Genomic DNA, 19,618 nt, shown 5'->3' on the forward strand with positions numbered 1-19,618 from the left:
AAGTATTACACCACATCACTCTCAATGAAGGTTAAGTCAAGCACAAATGAAGATTGCTGCCTTGTAATGTACGTGACAGAAAAGCCGTTTCAGAGAGAGAAAAAAAGATATTCAGCCTTTCCTGTTATTCCCATTGATGGTGACTTTCTTTTTACAAGAATGACAATTGCGTGCTGGGTGTATATGCCTGTACCAATGATCTAAATCAAGACCAGTATGGCCTCATATTGTTCCTCAGGAATGAAATAATAGAGATTATTAAAAGCTTAATAGACTAGTGGTTCTTATACTTGAGTATATATATATATATATCAGAATCATCTGGAGGGCATGTTCTATTGGGGGGCCCCACCCTCAGAGTTTCTGATTCAGTAGGTCTGGGATGAGGCATGAGAATGTGCATTTCCAATGTTTCCAAGTCATGCTGATGCTGCTAGTTTGGGGACCACACTTTGAGAAACACTGATTTCAAAACTGTCAATGCTTGAAGGGCCCTTAAAAGCCATCTCCAGTCTATTTCTTGACTTTGAGAATCTTTCTGGATGTTTTAATGACATTTAATTTACCAGCAATTTTTTCTAACATACTGCAAACCTTTGACAACACAACAGTATGTCTCAACTACATAGCTTGCAATTACAGGACGACTCACTTATTCTTCACGTTTTATAGAGGAAATCAAAACTCAAATAAGGCTGTGGCAAAATCCAGAATAATCCACACATTTGACTCCCAATTAAGGGCCACGATCCTAATTTCTCATCTGAATAATTACACTTAAAGATAAATAAGCAGCCTTAGAGGGAAAAAGGTCTTTTTAAAACCTTTATATTCCTACTACAGTATATCTGGTTCTAGTATATTCTGGCTATATAATATCTCGAATGGGAAATTTGGAGGTTCATATTTAAAACACCCCATTTTAAGGGTCTGACCTATGAAAATAGTCTGAGAATCATGTTTCTGGTGGCGTAACTGAGGCAGATCCAGCTGTGATGTGTGCCAAGTCGGGTCCACGTAGGAGACTGACCCTGGAGTAAGAGGCCAGGCTGGGATGGGGGCAGTCAGGCGTCTGTTCCTTCAGGTGGCACTGGTGGTGGCTCTAGACTCTCCACATGGGAAGTGCTTAGGAATGCCAGTCTGGTTGGATATGGAACTGGAGGACTTGAAGCTATAATGGCATGCTAAGCATACTCTGTCCAGCACCTACGGAGATGATGGGGTGTAAAAACCTCTTTCTCAGAAAATTCTTGGTCTTATCAATGTGTGGGGCAAACATGAACTTGGTCACTACGTATACCTGTGGCATTATATCTGATGGGTGGATGATGGCAGCAGTGATATCTAAGTCAGTAGCCTTTAGGAACCATCAGTAGCTGGGACCTAAGGACCCCATTCTGGCCCTTGCAGAGGACTGTGAAGGAAGAGCCAGAGTAGCAGGGCCCAGCCAAGAAAACTGGGTCTCAGTGGAAAGGCTCACGGGAACTAGAAACTTGAGCCAGGACTTCTCTGTAAGCCCAATTGTGTCAGCAAGTGCCAGGTAAATTGATGCCTGAAGCTTATCAACAAGATCAGTTCCAGGCCTCACTCACTGAGGGGAGGTGGGGAAGCTCCAAGGAATATGGGGTCTGGAATCAAACAAGTCTAACTTCCAAATCCAACTTTTGGTGCACAGCCCTTTGCTCCTCAATCTCTTCTTTGCATTATCTTTATTTGTAAAATGGAAACAAGAACTATGCCTTCCTCACATGTTCTTGTAATTGAATAAAATAACGCAATCAGTACACAGCCTGATACTCTTAGATTCCTTCCTCTGTTCCTAAAACATCTTTGACCTTGGAAAGAACTACGCTGATGGGCTCAGCAACTAGAGCTGAACAAGATGGCTGCCACAGCGTGGTAAACAGGTCCGCGTATGCACATGCTCGGGATGGCCCGCCCCATCCTTAGCAGAAGCTGGTGATGGCCTGCCTTCTTGTTAGTGCATGCTCACTCTGCTGCCACCTCAGTCATCACCTGGACTGTTTACCACCAGTCCCACCCGAAGGAGAAGAGACTCCTGTTCTCAATGATCATCCCTGGCTCTCATTTCCATTATAGCCAAAGAGAATAACACATTCTCCTTGAAGGATTAGAGAAGGTTCTTCACACAATAGAAATCCTGAACCATGAAGACAGTGGTTTTGAGGGCGTTAGAAATAGCAATGCTTCTGAAGCCAAGGAGAGATTGCAAAGAGCACAAAAAATATAGAAAATATAGAAATAGAAGCAGGCAAAGATGATTGTTTTCTTTGAACTGATACCAAATCATCTCAGTAAGAGAAACTAATATGGGTATACTGTTTCATGGAGGGCTCCAATCCTACTGCAGTTAGCAAATCCGAGAAACCAACTGAGAAGGGAAACTTCTCCTGAACACTCAGGCTACTGGAAATTAACACACGAGTTGACATTAGGGAGACAAAGAAGTTTCTCAGGAGCACTGTACTCTGTGTGGCTCTAATTTCCTTCAAGAGTCACAGCAGTATACGGCATTGGCAAATCGTCATATATAAAAGCAAGGATCCTGGAGTTCTCCTTAGATCATTCTAAAAAAGGAAGCTTTCACCAACCCAGCAGTGTTGAAGGAAAACTCTCCCATTTTGATCCTATCATCACATCACCAGTTTCTTAAGAAACAATCAGCCAGGCACAGTGGCTCATGCCTGTAATCCCAGCACTTTGGGAGTCCGAGACAGGCAGATCACAAGGTCAGGAGATCGAGACCATCCTGGCTAACACAGTGAAACCTTGTATCTACTAAAAACACAGTAAATTAGCCGGGCATGGTGGCGGGTGCCTGTAGTCCCAGCTACGTAGGAGGTTGAGGCGGGAGAGTAGCATGAAACAGGTGGGGGGTGGGGGGAGCAGAGCTTGCAGTGAGCTGAGATCGCGCCACTGCACTCCAGCCTGGGCGATAGTGTGAGACTCTCTCTCAAAAAAAAAAAAAAAAAAAGAGCGCCCATCTTTGTGCTATTTTTTTTTTGAGAACTTTAAAAAAGATATTGAGCCAAATGTTACAATCAAACACAAAGTGTGAGCCTTCAAAAGATCCTGGCTAAAACCAAACAAATACAAGATAATGTTAGGACAATTGGGAGAATGTGACTATGGCTTGTTTCTTAGATTTGTGCTGAAATACTAGGTGCGAAGTATTGTAATGACTGCAACTTATTTTCCAGTGGTTTGGTAAAATAAAACAGGGCAGGGATGAAATATTAATCATTGTTGATTCTCAGGTGGAGGGTATATAGGTGTTCATTGAACCAGTCTTTCGATGGAATATATTATTTTTGAAATCTTTCAAAATCAAAGGCATAAATAGCAATATAGATTCTCCAACTAAGAAACAGAGTTTAAGGCTGAGCAGGGACTTCATATGGCTTGGTCCAGGGCAGCGTCTCTTCTGCTGTTTAATAAAGTCATGGGTGCAACAGGCTCCCCTGGTGACATAGCTGGACCACTTCACTTCTCTCTCAACCTCTCTCTTTTTTTCCCTATCAAGTGTTCAGTAGCAAGAGCCTGCCCAGCCCTCTGCAGAAAACTGCCACTTCAGGCACAAGGATTTCAATCCTCTAGAATTCAAAGAAAGAGGCTGCATCTGTCAAGCTAAATTATCTCTTTATTAGGAAAGCACCAACACCACATTCTTCGAAATTACTGGAATTTTATTTGCCTCAGGCTTATGACTTGCAACCAAAGACATTGTGCAAAGAAAGCAAAGATTAAGTACACTTTAGGGAGAAGGAGACGATACACATTGGTAACATAGGAGATCAGGGTGACAAAAGAAGCCATCCAATACACTATATAGATTGCAATATTCAATAGCGCTTTCAACAAAACTTTTTTTAAAATCAAGAGCAAAAAAATTAAGCAATGTTTACAGTAGACATAAATCTTATACAATTCAAAAAGCTTTTGTTCAGATCATAGAGCATAAAATGGAAAAATGTATATGCAGGTGAAATCTAACTACTGTACATTTATCACCTATTAAAGTTGCTTATATGTACCACAGTGTAAAAAAACAATACCGAACAAATAAAAACCTCGAAAATTGCCTGATGAAAAATAAAATAACCAGTGGCTTTTAATGGCTTCTCCTGGTTATCAGTGCTACAAAAGACAAAAATCTTCTCATCTGAACAGGTGATAAAACCAGGCACAATCAAACCGTTACCAAATTAGACCCACCCATAGAAATATACTATCCACCCACATATTTTCCATCAAAAGCTTTTTGTTTGTTTCAATCTGAATCTTTGAGGCCCATTTGGTCACAATATGTTACAAATATTTGTGTATGTGTGTGTTTTTTACACCATGATATCATATGTTTGTCTGGCACTATCCTAAAGCTAGTTTATAGACGATGATGATATAGAAACAACCCAGTGCCTATATGACAAATGAACTCACTGGGTAGAAATGTGACAGGGGAGGAAGGAATTCAGTTCCACCAAGGAAAAAGGTCCATATTGATCACTCATCATCCGTCCCACTTCCTTCTGACTGTTCCTAAAAGTAAAAATAAGATAAAATGAAGTATCATCACATGCAAGAAAAAGAAGATATAACAACAAATCATCAAGAGGCCAGTAGGAAAAAATGACACTTTGGAAACAACCTGCCCAATCTCTTTCCGTGGGAGGACAGAAACACATTAAAGAGGCATCGACAGTCTGTAAGCGGAGAAGTTTTTCTTACTGAAAACCCCAAAGCAAAGCCCACCCTCTAAGCTAGTGTTTGTGCCCTTTCACTTTGGCTTGAAAGGTTTATGGCTAATATTTTCTCTTTTTCAGCCCTAGGTTTTAGAAAATTCATGCGAGAAACAAAAATACCCTGCATTTGACATCTCCTAAAGAAAAGACAGTATTTTAAATGTATTTGAAAATGCTTGCATCAAGGGTTAAAGCTGGGGTGAGATCATAATTCTGAAATTTCACCAAAATGGTAATGTGTTGAAGGAAAATCTATCTTTCCAGAAAGAAAATACTGTGGGTGCCAGGAGACCATCCCCTGGAAAGTGAATGGATGCAATGAAGGATATTTCAGAAGGCAAGGTATCAGGAGCTTCTGCCCACTCTTCTACCTTGCTGTCCAGTCAGGCATAGCACACTAGACTGAGTTATGCTACTTGGGTCCGAATTCCACGTCTGCTACGTGATCTGTAGCAAAACACATATAACCTAACCATTTCCATAACATGTTTTTTGAGAGTGACATCTATCTCGTGATGCTGACATCAGTATTTAATATGCTACCACACAGGGAGGTACCTATTACAAGGCCTGACTCAATAGATGATCATTGAATTTTTCAAATATTAAAAATAACACCCCTAGGTACTTAAAAAGTCCTTTTGAGTTTTTACACGGTCCCTTAAGTAGCAACTCAAGCCAATAACTCTGACGTCAACACAGTTTTTCTCATTCTTCCATCTAATCTACTGCTATGTACCACGCACCATGCTGGGTGTGATGGATGTAAAATATTAACTGGCTATGGGGAAAACCATATTTATAAGAAAGCATATGGGAAGATTAAAAAGGGGGAAAGGGGAGCTTGATTTAGTAGTTTTTCGTTTTTGAAGACTATCCCCAATTCTTTGTTCTAAATCATACAGCTCCGTTCACATCCCTCAATAATGAAATCTCAGTAAATCCTGACATTTCCACTCCTGGGTAATAAAGTGAAAAGGCTGAAGGGGCATGGAAATGCAAGAGGCCAGCAAGCAGAGGAGAGGGCGCCTCCGCCTTCAGTCCCAGTCTGCTACACTTACACGTTCATCCTGCTCCTCATCGCTGTCAAAATCGCTCACTACAGGTTTGGCTTTTCCTCGATTTGGCCTTTTCTTGCCTTTTCCTTTGTCCCGGCCTTTCTCATCTTTTTTATTGAGCTTAATTTTCACCTTGACTGATTTTGCTAAAACCAAAGCAAATGAAATAGACACCAATGAGTAATCACAAGGAGATTTTTGTATAGGTGACAAGACTATCACCAACCTCCAGACAACACCAACTTCCCAGAGTGCCCAGCACATTCCCGGTTTATGCCTGTTCTCTGTGGTTCTGTCTAGTTAGCGACCCCGTTCACTTGCCAACCTGTATCCATTTGGAAGATAAATGATATAGTCACGCTGAACAGGCAACAAGAGGGACCAAGGTCTCCCGGAGGACGCTGGGGCTGGGTCCTTTACCTGTCTCCCAATGGCTGACCAAGGATAATGAGGGGAAGTGTTTCCTACTTTGTGGAGGTGTTGCTGCGCGATCATTTAATAGAACTTTTACATTAAAAATATAAATAAATGTAAAGAGTTTAAAGGCCAATAATTTTACTATTTAGATAACTCCATTGAGTTAAAAAGAAAATTTAAATAGTTCAATAATATTTTTAACATAAAGGTACAAAATGGAAAGTAAAAAGAAAACACTTTTGAATGCTTCCTTTCCCCCATTCCTAGTCTCTATAACTCTCTTTCTGGTAATTATTTCCAGGAAAAAAAATGTTTGTGTCCATACCTGCAAGTACATCCATTTCTGTGTGTGTGTATAATTCTACATATTCTATAAAAGTCTCTCTATAGCATATAAAGAATTTAAGTATGTATATATACACACATACATACTTGAATTCTTTATATAGTTATCCCAAAGGGATCCTTATACATGTCCATATTCTACACTTGGCTGTTTACTCACATATGTGGGATATTTATAGGTAAAGCCTCATACATACCTGCCTAATTCTTTTAAATACCTGAAATTTTTCCATCGTATGGTATACTATAATTTATTGAATCAGTCTCATATGACGAGGGCTGAAGTTTCCTGCTTTTTTTGCTAGTATAAACAAAGCTGCTGTGAACCTATTTCAATGTATCTTGGCAGAATTTGAGGGAGGTATGCTGAACATGTCCATATGGTCAATTTCTAACAGTGCTCTGTCAGATTAGCCTTCAGAAAGACTGCACCCATTTCCACCTTCACAGGACTATTCTGGGGATACCAATGGAAACACCTGGAAGAGTTCAAGGTACAGTATCACAAATGTAGGTACATATCCCAAGGAACAAAGACCATCTGCTCCATGGTAGCTATTTGGGATAGGTATCCATAGAATACCATTTTTGGTATTTGATGATGAAGGCACTGAAAATGTGGGTCTCTCATTCAAGCCAGCTTTGCTAGACTACCCTGTTTGGTGGATCTTAAGGCATCTAGAAATAGATGTTGTCATAGAGGGAATCCTAGCTCCAGAAGGAATCTTAGAGATGAGGCTGTTTCAGACTTCTTTTGTGAAGTAGAGGGACCCACAAAATATTTCCAAAACTAAAATCTCCCACAGAAACATAAGCTAACAGAAGAGATGAGAGCTGTGCTGTTTTGAACTCAAGTGTGGTGGTAGCATTTGCTTTCCTCCATCCCAAATGGGCCAAAGGCTGGCAAATCCTAGCACACAAAATAGTACTCCTAGCCAAGGCTTCTATCTGTTATACCCACTGTCTGCTGCTTAACAAGCTATGAGGTGGGGCCCTTTGCTTTGGGTGGAGTAACTTAGGACAAGAAGAAGAGACTGGAGATGAAAAGGCCTACCTACTAATGAAAATGGAAAGATGTGGGACGTCTAAAGAAATAGATGCCAGAAGCCAGTCATGATGGGCATTTCTTAACAGTGTGGAAAAACAAAGTGAAATATGTCCATTTATACAGGTGTGGGCTCTCCCTGACACAGGAGTATGGGAAATGAATGGGCAGAAGACAGGCAATAGGGGTAAGAAAATGTATCCTTGAGAGCATAATCTGAATGTGCCTTGGAGTGCGGCGCACTCTGATGCCGTCAGGCATGTGTCAGTGGATATGTCTCTCCAAAAAATCCACCCGACAGACTATAGACAAGCAGGCTAATAAACTGGACCATTAGGGAAGCCCTATAAACAGCTTCCTAAGGTTTTATGATACAACCATATGCACCTATGAAAAGTTCCAGCTACCAAGTGTGGTGGGCAGAATATCGTCTCCTCATAAGATGTCCATATCCTAATCCCAGAACCTCTGAATATGTTATATTACATGGCAAAAGGGATTATAGATTGTTAATTGTCTGACCTTGAGATGGGGAAATTAACAGTGGATTATCTAGGTGGGCCCGATCTAATCATCTGCATCCTTAAAAGTGGAAGAGGAAGAGGCAAAAGAGATTTATGGAGACACAACATGAGAAGGACTGTACCTGTCATTGCTGGCTTTAAAGTTGGAGCAAGGGGTAGGGGTGGGGAGGCAATGAGCCAAAGAACACTGTCGGGAACAGCCTTCCACTGGCAGCCAGCAAGAAAGTGGGAACTTTGTTTCTACAAACACAAGAAATTGAACTCTGCTAAGAACCAGGATGAACAAGGAAATGGGATTCCCATCTAGAGCATCCAAAAAGGAACACAGGCTGTGGACACATTGATCTTAGTCCAAGGAGACTCAGGATGAATCTGTGACCCATAAGAGGTAATAAGTTTGTGTTGTATTAAAGTCACTAAATTTGTGGTAATTTGTTATAGCAGCAATAGGAAATTAATATACCAAGCCTTGAGAAATTAAACTAAATTGATAGATGGTATAGGACAGCACTCTTTGAAAACAGATTAGAAATCTGGCTCTAAAATAATGAAATACATAGCTAAACAGATGATGCAGATGTATTCAAATGCTAGAACGAAGGAATAACTACATGAATTTGGGAAAGTTTAGAAAGTTTAAATTCATAACAAATAAAAGGCAGAATCACTAACTAGAATATAGAGAATAGAAAATGATGTTGGGAAAGAGTCACTTATATACGTTGAGGGCAAGAATGGAAACTTCATTCTCTGTGGCAATGTGTGTGCATCACATACATTTTACATCTTTTCAATAATCTATGGGCAAAATGCTCAGGACGGCATTATTGGGAAACAGCCTGATTAACGGAGTATAATTAACACATTTTAGTACATTCAGATTCATTAATAAATGTTAATATATATTACACATATTAATATATGTTGCTGTAGGAAAACTCTCATTGCCAGGGCAAGTGTTCATAATAAGTACAAAAATCATTAAAGTATATTTTCCAAGTCATCTGTATTAATGTGTAATTAGAAACCTAACAATTTTTAAAAACATGTCTATACTTTTAATATATTTTAAAAGGTAAAAAACATGTAATTCTGTATCCCTACATACTGGTAATATTTTGAGACGTTACCTTTTTTTTCTATACATAAATTTGTTTATAAAAACATAGCATACTGTTTTGTGGCATGATTTTTGTACTTATTATGAATATATTGATCAGGCTGGTCTCAAACTCATGACTTCAAGTGATCCAGCCGCCTCAGCTTCCCAAAGTGCTAGGATTGCAGGCGTGAGCCACCAGGCTCGGCTTATACCATAAAACACAGCAGACCATAACTACTAGGTTGTATTACTTTGAGAGGTAAAGGGTGAAGACACACATAGGAAAGAAGAAATTTTATGTTTTAAAATATTTAAATTTTTTTTCTTAGATAGGGTTTTTTTCTGTTGCCTAGGCTGGAGGGCAGTGGTGTGATCATAGCTCACTGCAGCCTTGAACACCTAGACTAAGCAATCCTCCTGCCTCAGCTTCCTGAGTAGCTGGGACTATAGACACGTGCCACCCCACTTGGCTGTTTCTTTTTACAAAAATTTTTGTAGAGATAGGGTCTTACTAAGTTATCCAGGCTGGTCTTGAACTCCTAGCCTCAAGCTATGAGTGCTTGGATTATAGTTGTGAGCCAACATGCCCCACTAAGAAAAAATTTTCAACTTCTGACAGCACCCTTAACCTTTGGAATATTTGGGTTATCTGTCAGGGCTGGAACTAGGGTAAAACAATGGAGGCACTCATCTTGGGTGTAAAATTTAAGGGGGCACCAAAACCCAGTCACCAACTAATATCCTAAAAGGTAATATTTAAAAAACCCAAATTAATGCCCCCCAAATCCAGGATAAACAAAATATCAACATTTTAAATAAAAACAGCACCCTGTCTTCACCCCTCTTCCCCTGGCAAAAAAAAAAAAATTCTATGCAAAATTGACAGTTCCAACTCAGTTTGACAATTATTTTCTAAAGCTGTCATTCTCAAAGTGTGGTCCTTGTCCCAACGTCATCAGTTCCCCCTGGGAATTGGCCAGAAATATGGATTCTCAGGCCCTACAACAGGCTACTGGATCAAACACTGGCATATTATTCAAGCCCTCCGGGCTTGAGAACCACTGTGGTAAAGAACAGAAGATAGGTGGCATTAACAGCAGTGTTGTAGAAAACGTGCAGTAGGCTAATATTCAAAGGCAACATTCAGAAAGTGTTTGCAGGTCAGGTGTGGTGGCTTGTGCCTGTAATCCCAGCACTCTAGGAGGCCGAGTAGGTGGATCATGCGAGGCCAGGAGTTCGAGACCAGCCTTGCCAACATGGTGACACCCTATCTCTACTAAAAATATAAAAATAAGCCGGGCATGGTAGCACATGCCTGTAATTCCAGCTACTTGGAAGACTGAGGCAGGTGAATCACTTGAACCTGGGAGGCAGAGGTTGCAGTGAGCTAAGGTCATGCCACTGCACTCCAGCCTGGGTGACAAAGTGAGACCCTGTCTCAGAAAAATAAATAAATAAAAGAAATAAAACAGTGTTTGCTATGAGCCTGGCCTATGCTACACATTTTACATGCTTGGAGGTCATTTTTATGACCTCACTTTTACAGATGAGAAAACTGAGAATGAGCAGGGGTAAGTACATGGCCCCCGGTTGCCCAGCAAGGACGAAGTGGACTAAGGGCTCCAATCCAGATCTGCCCCACTCTAAAATCTCTTCTGCGAACATCTGTGGAGACGGCTCTGCAGGTGAGGAGGGGCAAAGATGTAGGGGACCCCAATGTCTGGGCTTACCCTCGGACTCTGACTCCTCTTCATCTTCCTCTTCCTCCTCTTCATTGCTTTCATCCTCACTCTCTTCCTCTTTGGCAATTTTCTGCCGGGCACTCTTAAACACTGACTGTAGGACGATGGAGTCTTCATAGATCTAAATGGTCAAAGGGGCATCTGTTAAAACTGCAAGCTGAGGGCCTAAGATTTACCATGGCAGTGAACTCTTCCTTATGCAACACACCAGCTTAATTTACGTTAATTGTAGTAGAAATGTCACCATTAGCTTTTATGCCCACCTGAAAACCCAACAGCAAAACGCCAAGCCGAAATACAGACATACACATTCATACAGAAAGCCCAAATGCAGTTGAAATTATTTCAAAGTGCATGGATGCTTGGAGGAGAATAGTAGATAAAATATCCTCATATTGGACAACAAAAATGGTATTTTTAAAAACCACATTTCTTATTTGAATTGTTCTACCAAATGCTGTAGTAAGACTGTGGTAAAGCAGTCTTCTTTAAAATGCAGTGCCCCTAGCAAGCGGGGGCTATTCTTTATTACTGAGTTTATCAGTAGCAGCTAATACTTATCCAATCAACACTTTATTTTTAATGGATACACATGTCTGAGCATGGCCCTGGGTAAGTGCTGAAATAAGTTCAAAAATGGTCCTTTTCCTCAAAAAATTGAAAATAGAACTACTATATGATCCAGCAGCTCCACTTCTGGGTATATAAAGAATCACAAGAGGCGTGTTGAAAAGACACTGGCACACCCATGTTCGTAGCAGCATTATTCACAAAAGCCAAGAGGTGGAAGCAACCCAAGGGTCCATCGACGAATGAGTAGATAAGCAAGTGTGGTCTGTACGTTTAATGGAGTATTATTCAGTCTTAAAAAGGAAGGAAATCCTGTAACATGGATTAAACTGGAGGATATTATGCTAAGTGCATAAGCCAGTCACAAAAAGACAAGTACTCTATGATTCTACTTATATGAAGTATCTAAAATAGGCAAATTCATAGAAACAAAGTGCCATGGTGGTTGCCAGGAGCTGAGGGAAGGAGGAGATGAGAGTTATTAATAGGCACACAGTTTCAGAGTTGCAAGATAAAAAAGTTCTAAAGATCTGTTGCCCATCAATGTGAATATACTTACCACTACTGAACTGTATACTGAAAAATTATGATAAATTTTGTTATGTCTTTTTATCACAATGTTTTAAAAATTTAAAGGAAAATAAAACAAGCCCTGCTCTTTAGGAACATACTCCTTTTATTGTAAAGAAGACCTACTCGTTCAAAAAAGTGACTGGGCAAACTGCGGTATGCCCCAAATGAACAATATAGGCAGTGAGTATGAGTATGGCAGAACGAAGGACCCGCGAGAGAGAGACAGGATGGGACCATCAGGGCAGAATTTGCCAGAGACATCAGAATTGAGCTGGATCTTAAAGATGAGAAGAATTCCTTCAGAGGTGAGAAATGAGAGGGGCTTTTTAGAAAAGGAAAACAAATGAGAAAGATAAGGAGGCAAGAATAAAAGAGATGCATCTGGGATTGTATTGATGTCAATTTTCTACTTAAGATATAGTCCTGGGCCAGGTGTGGTACTCACACCTGTAATCCTAGCACTTTAGGAAGCTGAGGTGGGTAGATCACGAGGTCAGGAGTTCGAGACCAGCCTGGCCAACATGGTGAAACCCCGTCTCTACTAAAAATAAAAATAAAAAATTAGCCGAGCATGGTGGTGCACGCCTTAATCCCAGCTACTTGGGAGGCTGAGGCAGGAGAATCGCTTGAACCCAGGAGGCGGAGGTTGCAGCGAGCCGAGATGGCACCATTCCATTCCAGCCTGGGCAACAGAGTGAGACTCCATCTCAAAAAAAAAAAAAAAAGATATTATCCTATGTTTGGCAAGATGTTTCCATGTTGAGAAGTAAAAGGTACACAGAATCTCTCTGTATTGTATCTTACAACTGCATGTGAGTCTAGAGTGATCTTAAAGAGTAAAAGAAATGTAACTGGGGAAGCAGGTGATCATGGTATCAGTCTGAATGGACTACGGGCTGTTTAGGTTGAGGAGCAGCAGATGAAGCTAAAGACTTTAGACTTCAGCAAGCAGTCTGCAGAGATGAAATTCATTCTAGACAGTGCACGGGAACCTCAAAGCTTGGGAAGAGAGGCAGTAAATGAACAGGATAGGAAGGTGGCTAGAGAAAGACAAACTAGTGTCCAGATGGCCTGGGGGAGAAACCAGTCAAGAGGCCACGTAACACCTCGTTTCAGTTGTGAGACAGTGAGAGTGAAAACAGATAGATAGGCAGGTTGTAGAAAAAAGGACTGGATGTATATCATAATAATGCCATACTGACGTAAAGAATCCAAATATCTATCCAGAGACTAAAATAAACTGTCATTCACAAAACCTTCTCTGTTGATTCTTCTACTTTCTATGTCACGGCTTCGAGCTTAACTTTTTCCTTGGAGACTGTCTTGAGTAACAGAAGGCTTGCTTTTCAAGACCTCCTGTTTTGGTCAAGATACTACTATTATTAACTTGGAAATGTTTAAGTCTGTTCAAGGCACATTCTGAAGCTTTCTATATTCTCCTGTTTGATGACTGAAATTGATGCGCAGGCACAAGGGTATGATCAGGAAACAGGCTTAAGGAATTTAAAGGTGGTTTGACACTGCATTGGTTGAGGGGTACGTCTTTGCCTTTTTCTTTCTTCTTCATGGGTCTGAAGGCATCAGACCAGAAATACAGACAGGAGAAAATTCCTACATATGGTGACAGTAATTGAGGTGTAATTGAAATGAAAGTGCCCTCCCTTGGGTTATTTTAATAAATTCGGTTCATTTATATACTCTTAGACTTGCTGACTATGGAGAAGGGGACTAAAGAGAATTGCAACTGGGCTGATAAAAAGGATTAAAAAGCAATTAGAGGCAGTGTTTATTTTTTTTCCTATAGTTTGTTTGGTCTTAAATTCTAGTAGTTTTAGCTCCTGATGCAAGAGTACAATCAGAAAAATAAAGGTAAATATAATCAAATTTACAATCTCCAAAAAAGCAAAAATGGTACTGCCAACCTTTCAGCATTACTTTCAGTGATTTACTTGAATCCCTCCTCTAATTAGAATATAAGCTTTGAGGCCCAGCACAGTGGTGCACACCTGTAATCCCAGCAGTTTGGGAGGCCGAGCTGGGCAGATCACCTGAGGTCAGGAGTTCAAGACCAGCCTGGCCAACATGGTGAAACCCCGTCTCTACTAAAAATACAAAAATTTGCCTGGCATGGTGGCACATGCCTGTAATCCCAGCTACTCAGGAGGCTGAGGCAGGAGAATCCCTTGAACCAGGGAGGTGGAAGTTGCAGTGAGCCAAGATCACGCCACTGCACTGCAGCCTGGGCGAGACTCCATCTCGCAAAAAAGAATATACGCTTTGAGGCCGGGGGCAGTGGCTCACGCCCGTAATCCCAACACTTTCAGAGGCCAAGGCAGGCGGATCACCTGAGGTCCGGAGTTTGGGACCAGCCTGGCCAACCTGGTGAAACTCCATCTGTACTAAAAATACAAAAATCAGCCAGGCACGGTGGTGGGTGCCTGTAATCCCAGGTACTTGGGAGGCTGAGAGCAGAAGAATGGCTTGAACCTGGGAGGCGGAGGTTGCCGTGAGCTGAGAAGGCACCACTGCACTCCAGCCTGGGAGACAGAGTGAAATTCTGCCTCAAAAAAGTGGAGGAAAAAAAACAAGAAGAATACAGGCTTTGAAGAGAAGTGTGAGTAGGCGCTAGCACAGCTGTGGTACAAAGCCTCTATTTTCTTACACAGGTAGCAAGGAACATAGGTTTTTAGTTATTTTTCCTCTGCCAGTAGCAGTGATTCAAAAGGTAGAAAATGAAATATTTTACTTAAAAAGAACAATGGGCACATTTACAGTTAAGAACTTTTAGACAACTTATGACAGACCTGGGATCCCTCCAAGTTGAATGTCTGAGCGTTGTGACAGAGAAGCATGACATCCTTCTCCAGGTCGCCCAGGCTCCGGTACTTATGATTACGAATCCTTTCCTGATGGAAATTTTGGAGAAAATGGAGAAAAAAAAGAGGAAGAGGAAAATTCAGCGATCATTACTTAGTTAACAAAGCCTGATTTTCCCTTTGTCTTCACAGCATAAAGCCCTGCCAGGGATGTGGGACTGCACAACCCCAGGGGGCGCCATTCACCAAGTCCACCCTCCCACTCCCACCGTCATTCCTTTTGCCAAGGAGGAGAATATGATGAGAAATAAGAAGAGCAATAATGTCGGTCGGGGGAGCAGGAAGCCTGAAAGCTCTTCAATAAAATGCAATATAACATGAGCTCTCAACGTGATTAAGTAACACTCACGGAAAAGCACAAGGACATCCAGGACATCCCAACCTTTTCTGTGGCGAGCCCTGGGTGGGCATCGGTGGCGGTCAGCTCCAACTACAACCATTTCAATGAATTTACACTGCTCCTTTATTTACTTCAAGAATAAAGTTGGTAAACAAAATATCTACCTTTATTTTTTTGAAATCCACTGGCTTCCTAATTAATTCATAGTATTCTGGTAATTCTTTCCTTGAAGGTAACTGAATGAAGACTTCACTGAGCTGTCGCCCTGAACTGTAGGATGGATGAAACAAACAAAAACAAGCCACATTAAACACTACTGAGGAAAGGTTTTATTTTTATTTCAGAAAATGTCAGCAAAGTAAATTATATTCCATGCATATAGATATGGAGCTTTTTAAGTCAGGAAAAATCCCACAACTCTACTGGAGATTAATGTCCCTTGTGCTAATTTCCAAATCACAGTAAAATACAATTTGGTCCCCACTTCTGTCACACATACGATATGGGAAATACACTGTACATTTCCCTTTCAGAGCAAATATATTTATTTTGATAGAAATATTTAAAATATCCTTGTTAGCTAAAAATTTCATTTTTAAATGAATTGGTAAATATGTATGTATGGATATACACACATATATAAATATATATATTTAAACATTTTATTTCCATACTCCTTTGTTTTCAACTTCACATTGTATTTAGAAAGTAACTCAAAATAATATGTTAGAATAGACTCTGGAAACTCAAGTGAAAAGCCTTCGTACGTACCTAGTGGCTGACCATCTTGCTGGTCTTATTCCTTTTAGGGTATTTTACATACTGTAAACCACACATACCTTTATTATTATTTGCCAGAGGCACCCCTTCATCTTGCCTAACTGCCCTTCTGTGTGTGTGGAGCAATTTGGGGGAAAGAAGAACATGTTTCACAAGTTTAAGTGTGGCTGCTTCATGTTTCTGGGATTAGTGCCGTACCCTCCCCCAAATTCATGGTAGGTTTATTTGAAAGCAGGTTTAATAGCAACAAAGGCTTAGCATTTTTGTAATTTTCAAACACAGGCTACAAAACAATATGAGCTTTTAACATCACTTACTGTTGGAAGCAGACGTGGTTAAAGGCACAAAGAAATTCACAATTTAGGTTCAAGATGCTAATATCTGATTTGGTCTGCTCAGATCAGTAACAGCTTGTGGTGTGTGATACAGTCATTTTTCACAAAAATCTCACTCCCCTTAGGATGCCATCTCTACTTCCTTTGTGAAGCCAGAAATATCAAAAAATAATCATAAATCGCTGCCATAAAAATTTCAGAAGGTGATTCTAGGAGCTTGTGAGAATACTAGAAGGCAGTGGCAAAACATGACTGACAATATGCTGTTTTAATCCACAGTCCCAGTCGTATAATTAAAAAGTAATCATAATGACAGTTATCATAAAAAAAGGCATGCGCAGTAACTCAAACGGTTGCTTAGCAACCAGTGGAAAAAATGCTGAAGTGCAAAGGGGCCTGCATAAATTAACCGAAAATCCTCTGTCAAAGAGATGGGCTAGTTTTTCTGCTACACTGGGTCACTGTTTTTGTTTTATTTTTTTAATGCACATATGGGCCTCATAAATACAAAAATCAGGGGTGAACACAAGAGGTTTAAGAAGACTGCATTTTACTCAGGAATTGGATTTTTGGATCACTGTAGCAAGAACCAAGGTGTTCTCTCACCCTCTCAACCACCCCTACCCCTCCCATCTCTTCCAGGTTGAGAAATGCATTCACACTTCCCTAACTTATGCCACGTAGTATATGACAAGAACTATTTTATTTACCATCACCTTCAACACAGGGTCACAACTTCTGGTCTGTTCTTTTTCTACCATTCTGAGATTTATACACCCAAACATTTTATCTGTTTGAAAAGGTGCCTATGAAATGCAATGAGAGTAATTTGTAGAGAGCAACTTGTTTAAAGTTAGCATTTTTTATAACCTAGCAGCAACCCAAAAGTCAGACCTCTTTGTAATCGTGGATTTAACACCTGACCCTCCCTCAATGACATCTTCATGGTGTCATCTTCTACATTGCCAACAGATGGTGTCATTTTTCTCTGGATGGATTACAGGCACATCTCTGTACACTTGTGATGGACATACTCTTAATTTCAACTGTGCTACTGGTGAAATAAGAAATAAGCAGTTTGTGACCAATAGTGCAACAAGGGTCTAAGGGGTAAGGCTAAAACAATTTAGGTATGACATCTCTGTCTTCAGGAAGACCCTAAAAATTCTAAACCCCATAAGGCGACAAGTCCAGAGTTCTCTATGCTCATAAAGAAGAGAGCTGAATGCTCTGAGACTTGGGGCCAATACTGTAAAACGAGAAATAAACACACTTATTCTGTTTAAAAAATAAAGGCTCACTGGACTTAATACACCTATCCCACTTTCTTTTTTCCTCTCCTACGAATAAAAGACAAAGGCAAAAGGAGGACCTGGAAGTTATCTATGGAAGACTTCTTGGGACTATGCTGTTTCCATCATCATTGAAATATCTCAGAGAGTCTGGCTTCCAAAGCCCTCCAGGATATGTCCTCAATCTCTAAAAACCCAACTGGTACCACCAACACACTTCTCTTCTAGTCAGGAGAGTCTCTACTGTGTACCCCCAACGTTCATGAGCAATCCCCTCTTTATGACCCATTCCAGGTCTCTAGGCCTGACCTATCTGTCACTCCACAGCTGGAAGGTTCTCTGTGGTTTTTTTCTCCTCTCCAAGGATTTCCTTATCCATCCAGGACCAAGAACCCACTGCCCATAAAAATGGAGGAAATTCTCCTAAATATCAACTACACTTACTCTCAGTCCCCTCATTGCTCAGAACCTTTCTTCCATGTGTGTTATTGTTTCTTTCCTCCCCACAGGGTGGGGATTTCTTACAGACATCAAACTCATTCCCCTCCCTCCCAGAGCAAGGGCTTGGATGGCCAGCTTCTGCAGACAAAGCCAGGAGGTCCTGGGCAGTACCCAGCTTCCACATCACCTGTAGAATGTATTGGGGTGGCACGAACACTTGCTAGAGTAATTTACTTTTTTCCTAAATTACAGGTTAAAAAAAAAGTAAACAAAGAAGGAAGTGAAGCAGCCTGATAGTTTTGAATTCTTGTCATTTCTTTCTCTAATTTGAGCTGAGCGAGGGCTTTTTTTAATACACCTTTTCAAATGTGGTAGTTTTCTATGCACCACCCTGCCCCCGGCCAGAAAGTTGCTTTTTTCCTTTTTAAGTACAGAACAATAGTCTAATTGTACCATGGTGTTTACAGAAGGTGTTCTGTTTCTGTTGAAATGCTTACCCTATCCCAAGGTGTTTTCCATTATGTCATTTTACACAATTTAAGGCCTAAATATAAATTGCTACTTCGAAAGTGCGCTACTTCCCAGACAAAAATGAGACCCCCTCCCCAAGACCACTGATGGCCTGTGACATCGGATGGATTTTACATAACGATCTACCTCAGGCTAGAAAGTATGGCTCTGATAAGACATGGGGTAAGTGGGGGAGGGGTACAACATGAAATAGAAGTTTAAAGGCACTCACTGGTCTTACAGTTCACAGGTGCTGGTGGACAAGAACCTCTCCCCTCCATGGAAGTAGACACAGCGACGTGGCCATGAGACCATAGAGTACGAGATGGAAAAGAGCCACATACCATTGTGCAAGTGGTAGTTTGAACTCCTGTATGCATGGCTTATATACACATACTACTGAGATTTGTTAAGCTTCATCTCGGAACCGTTTTTTTTCCTCATTACCTCCACAAACCAAAGGGCATTTTTCTCATTACCGCCACAAATCAAAAGTGTAATTCCACATCTATCCTATGACTCTAAACTGGTGACTGCATACATTATAAACTTGACATAAATGTCAGCTTTAGCTTTGATTATATTTTAAGCTTAGAGACATGCTGAAGGCTGATATGCTAGTTAAGAAATCTACTTCTGGCCGGGCACGGTGGCTCATGCCTGTAATCCCAGCACTTTGGGAGGCCGAGGCGGGCGGATCACCTGAGGTCAGGAGTTTGGGACCAGCCTGACCAACATGGAGAAACCCCCTCTCTACTAAAAATACACAATTAGCTGGGTGTGGTGGCGCATGCCTGTAATCCCAGCTACTAGGGAGGCTGAGGCAGGAGAATTGCTTGAATCCAGGAGGCGGAGGTTGTGGTGAGCTGAGATCGCGCCACTGCACTCCAGCCTGGGCAACAAGA

General features: G+C 40.9%; 1 protein-coding gene across 10 annotated transcripts in view; it reads right to left on the reverse strand.

The window, feature by feature from the left end:
* Positions 1–3,641: 3,641 nt before the first annotated feature.
* SMARCA2 (SWI/SNF related, matrix associated, actin dependent regulator of chromatin, subfamily a, member 2) overlaps positions 3,642–19,618 on the reverse strand; it is a 182,490-nt gene continuing 166,513 nt past the window's right edge. For 9 of the 10 annotated variants that reach the window (XM_032138939.3, XM_032138930.2, XM_032138931.2 and 6 more), the window contains 5 exons: positions 15,520–15,625; positions 14,944–15,045; positions 10,985–11,117; positions 5,825–5,967; positions 3,642–4,560 (listed from right to left, as the gene is read on the reverse strand). In XM_032138939.3, the coding sequence (XP_031994830.1) occupies positions 4,525–4,560; positions 5,825–5,967; positions 10,985–11,117; positions 14,944–15,045; positions 15,520–15,625 (520 nt within the window). In that variant the 3' untranslated portion in view covers positions 3,642–4,524. The remainder of the gene's footprint in view (positions 4,561–5,824; positions 5,968–10,984; positions 11,118–14,943; positions 15,046–15,519; positions 15,626–19,618) is intronic. The other variant, XM_058431519.1, reaches the window with a different exon arrangement.

Source organism: Hylobates moloch, unplaced genomic scaffold (assembly GCF_009828535.3).
Source record: "Hylobates moloch isolate HMO894 unplaced genomic scaffold, HMol_V3 SCAFFOLD_19, whole genome shotgun sequence".
Classification (NCBI taxonomy): domain Eukaryota; kingdom Metazoa; phylum Chordata; class Mammalia; order Primates; family Hylobatidae; genus Hylobates; species Hylobates moloch.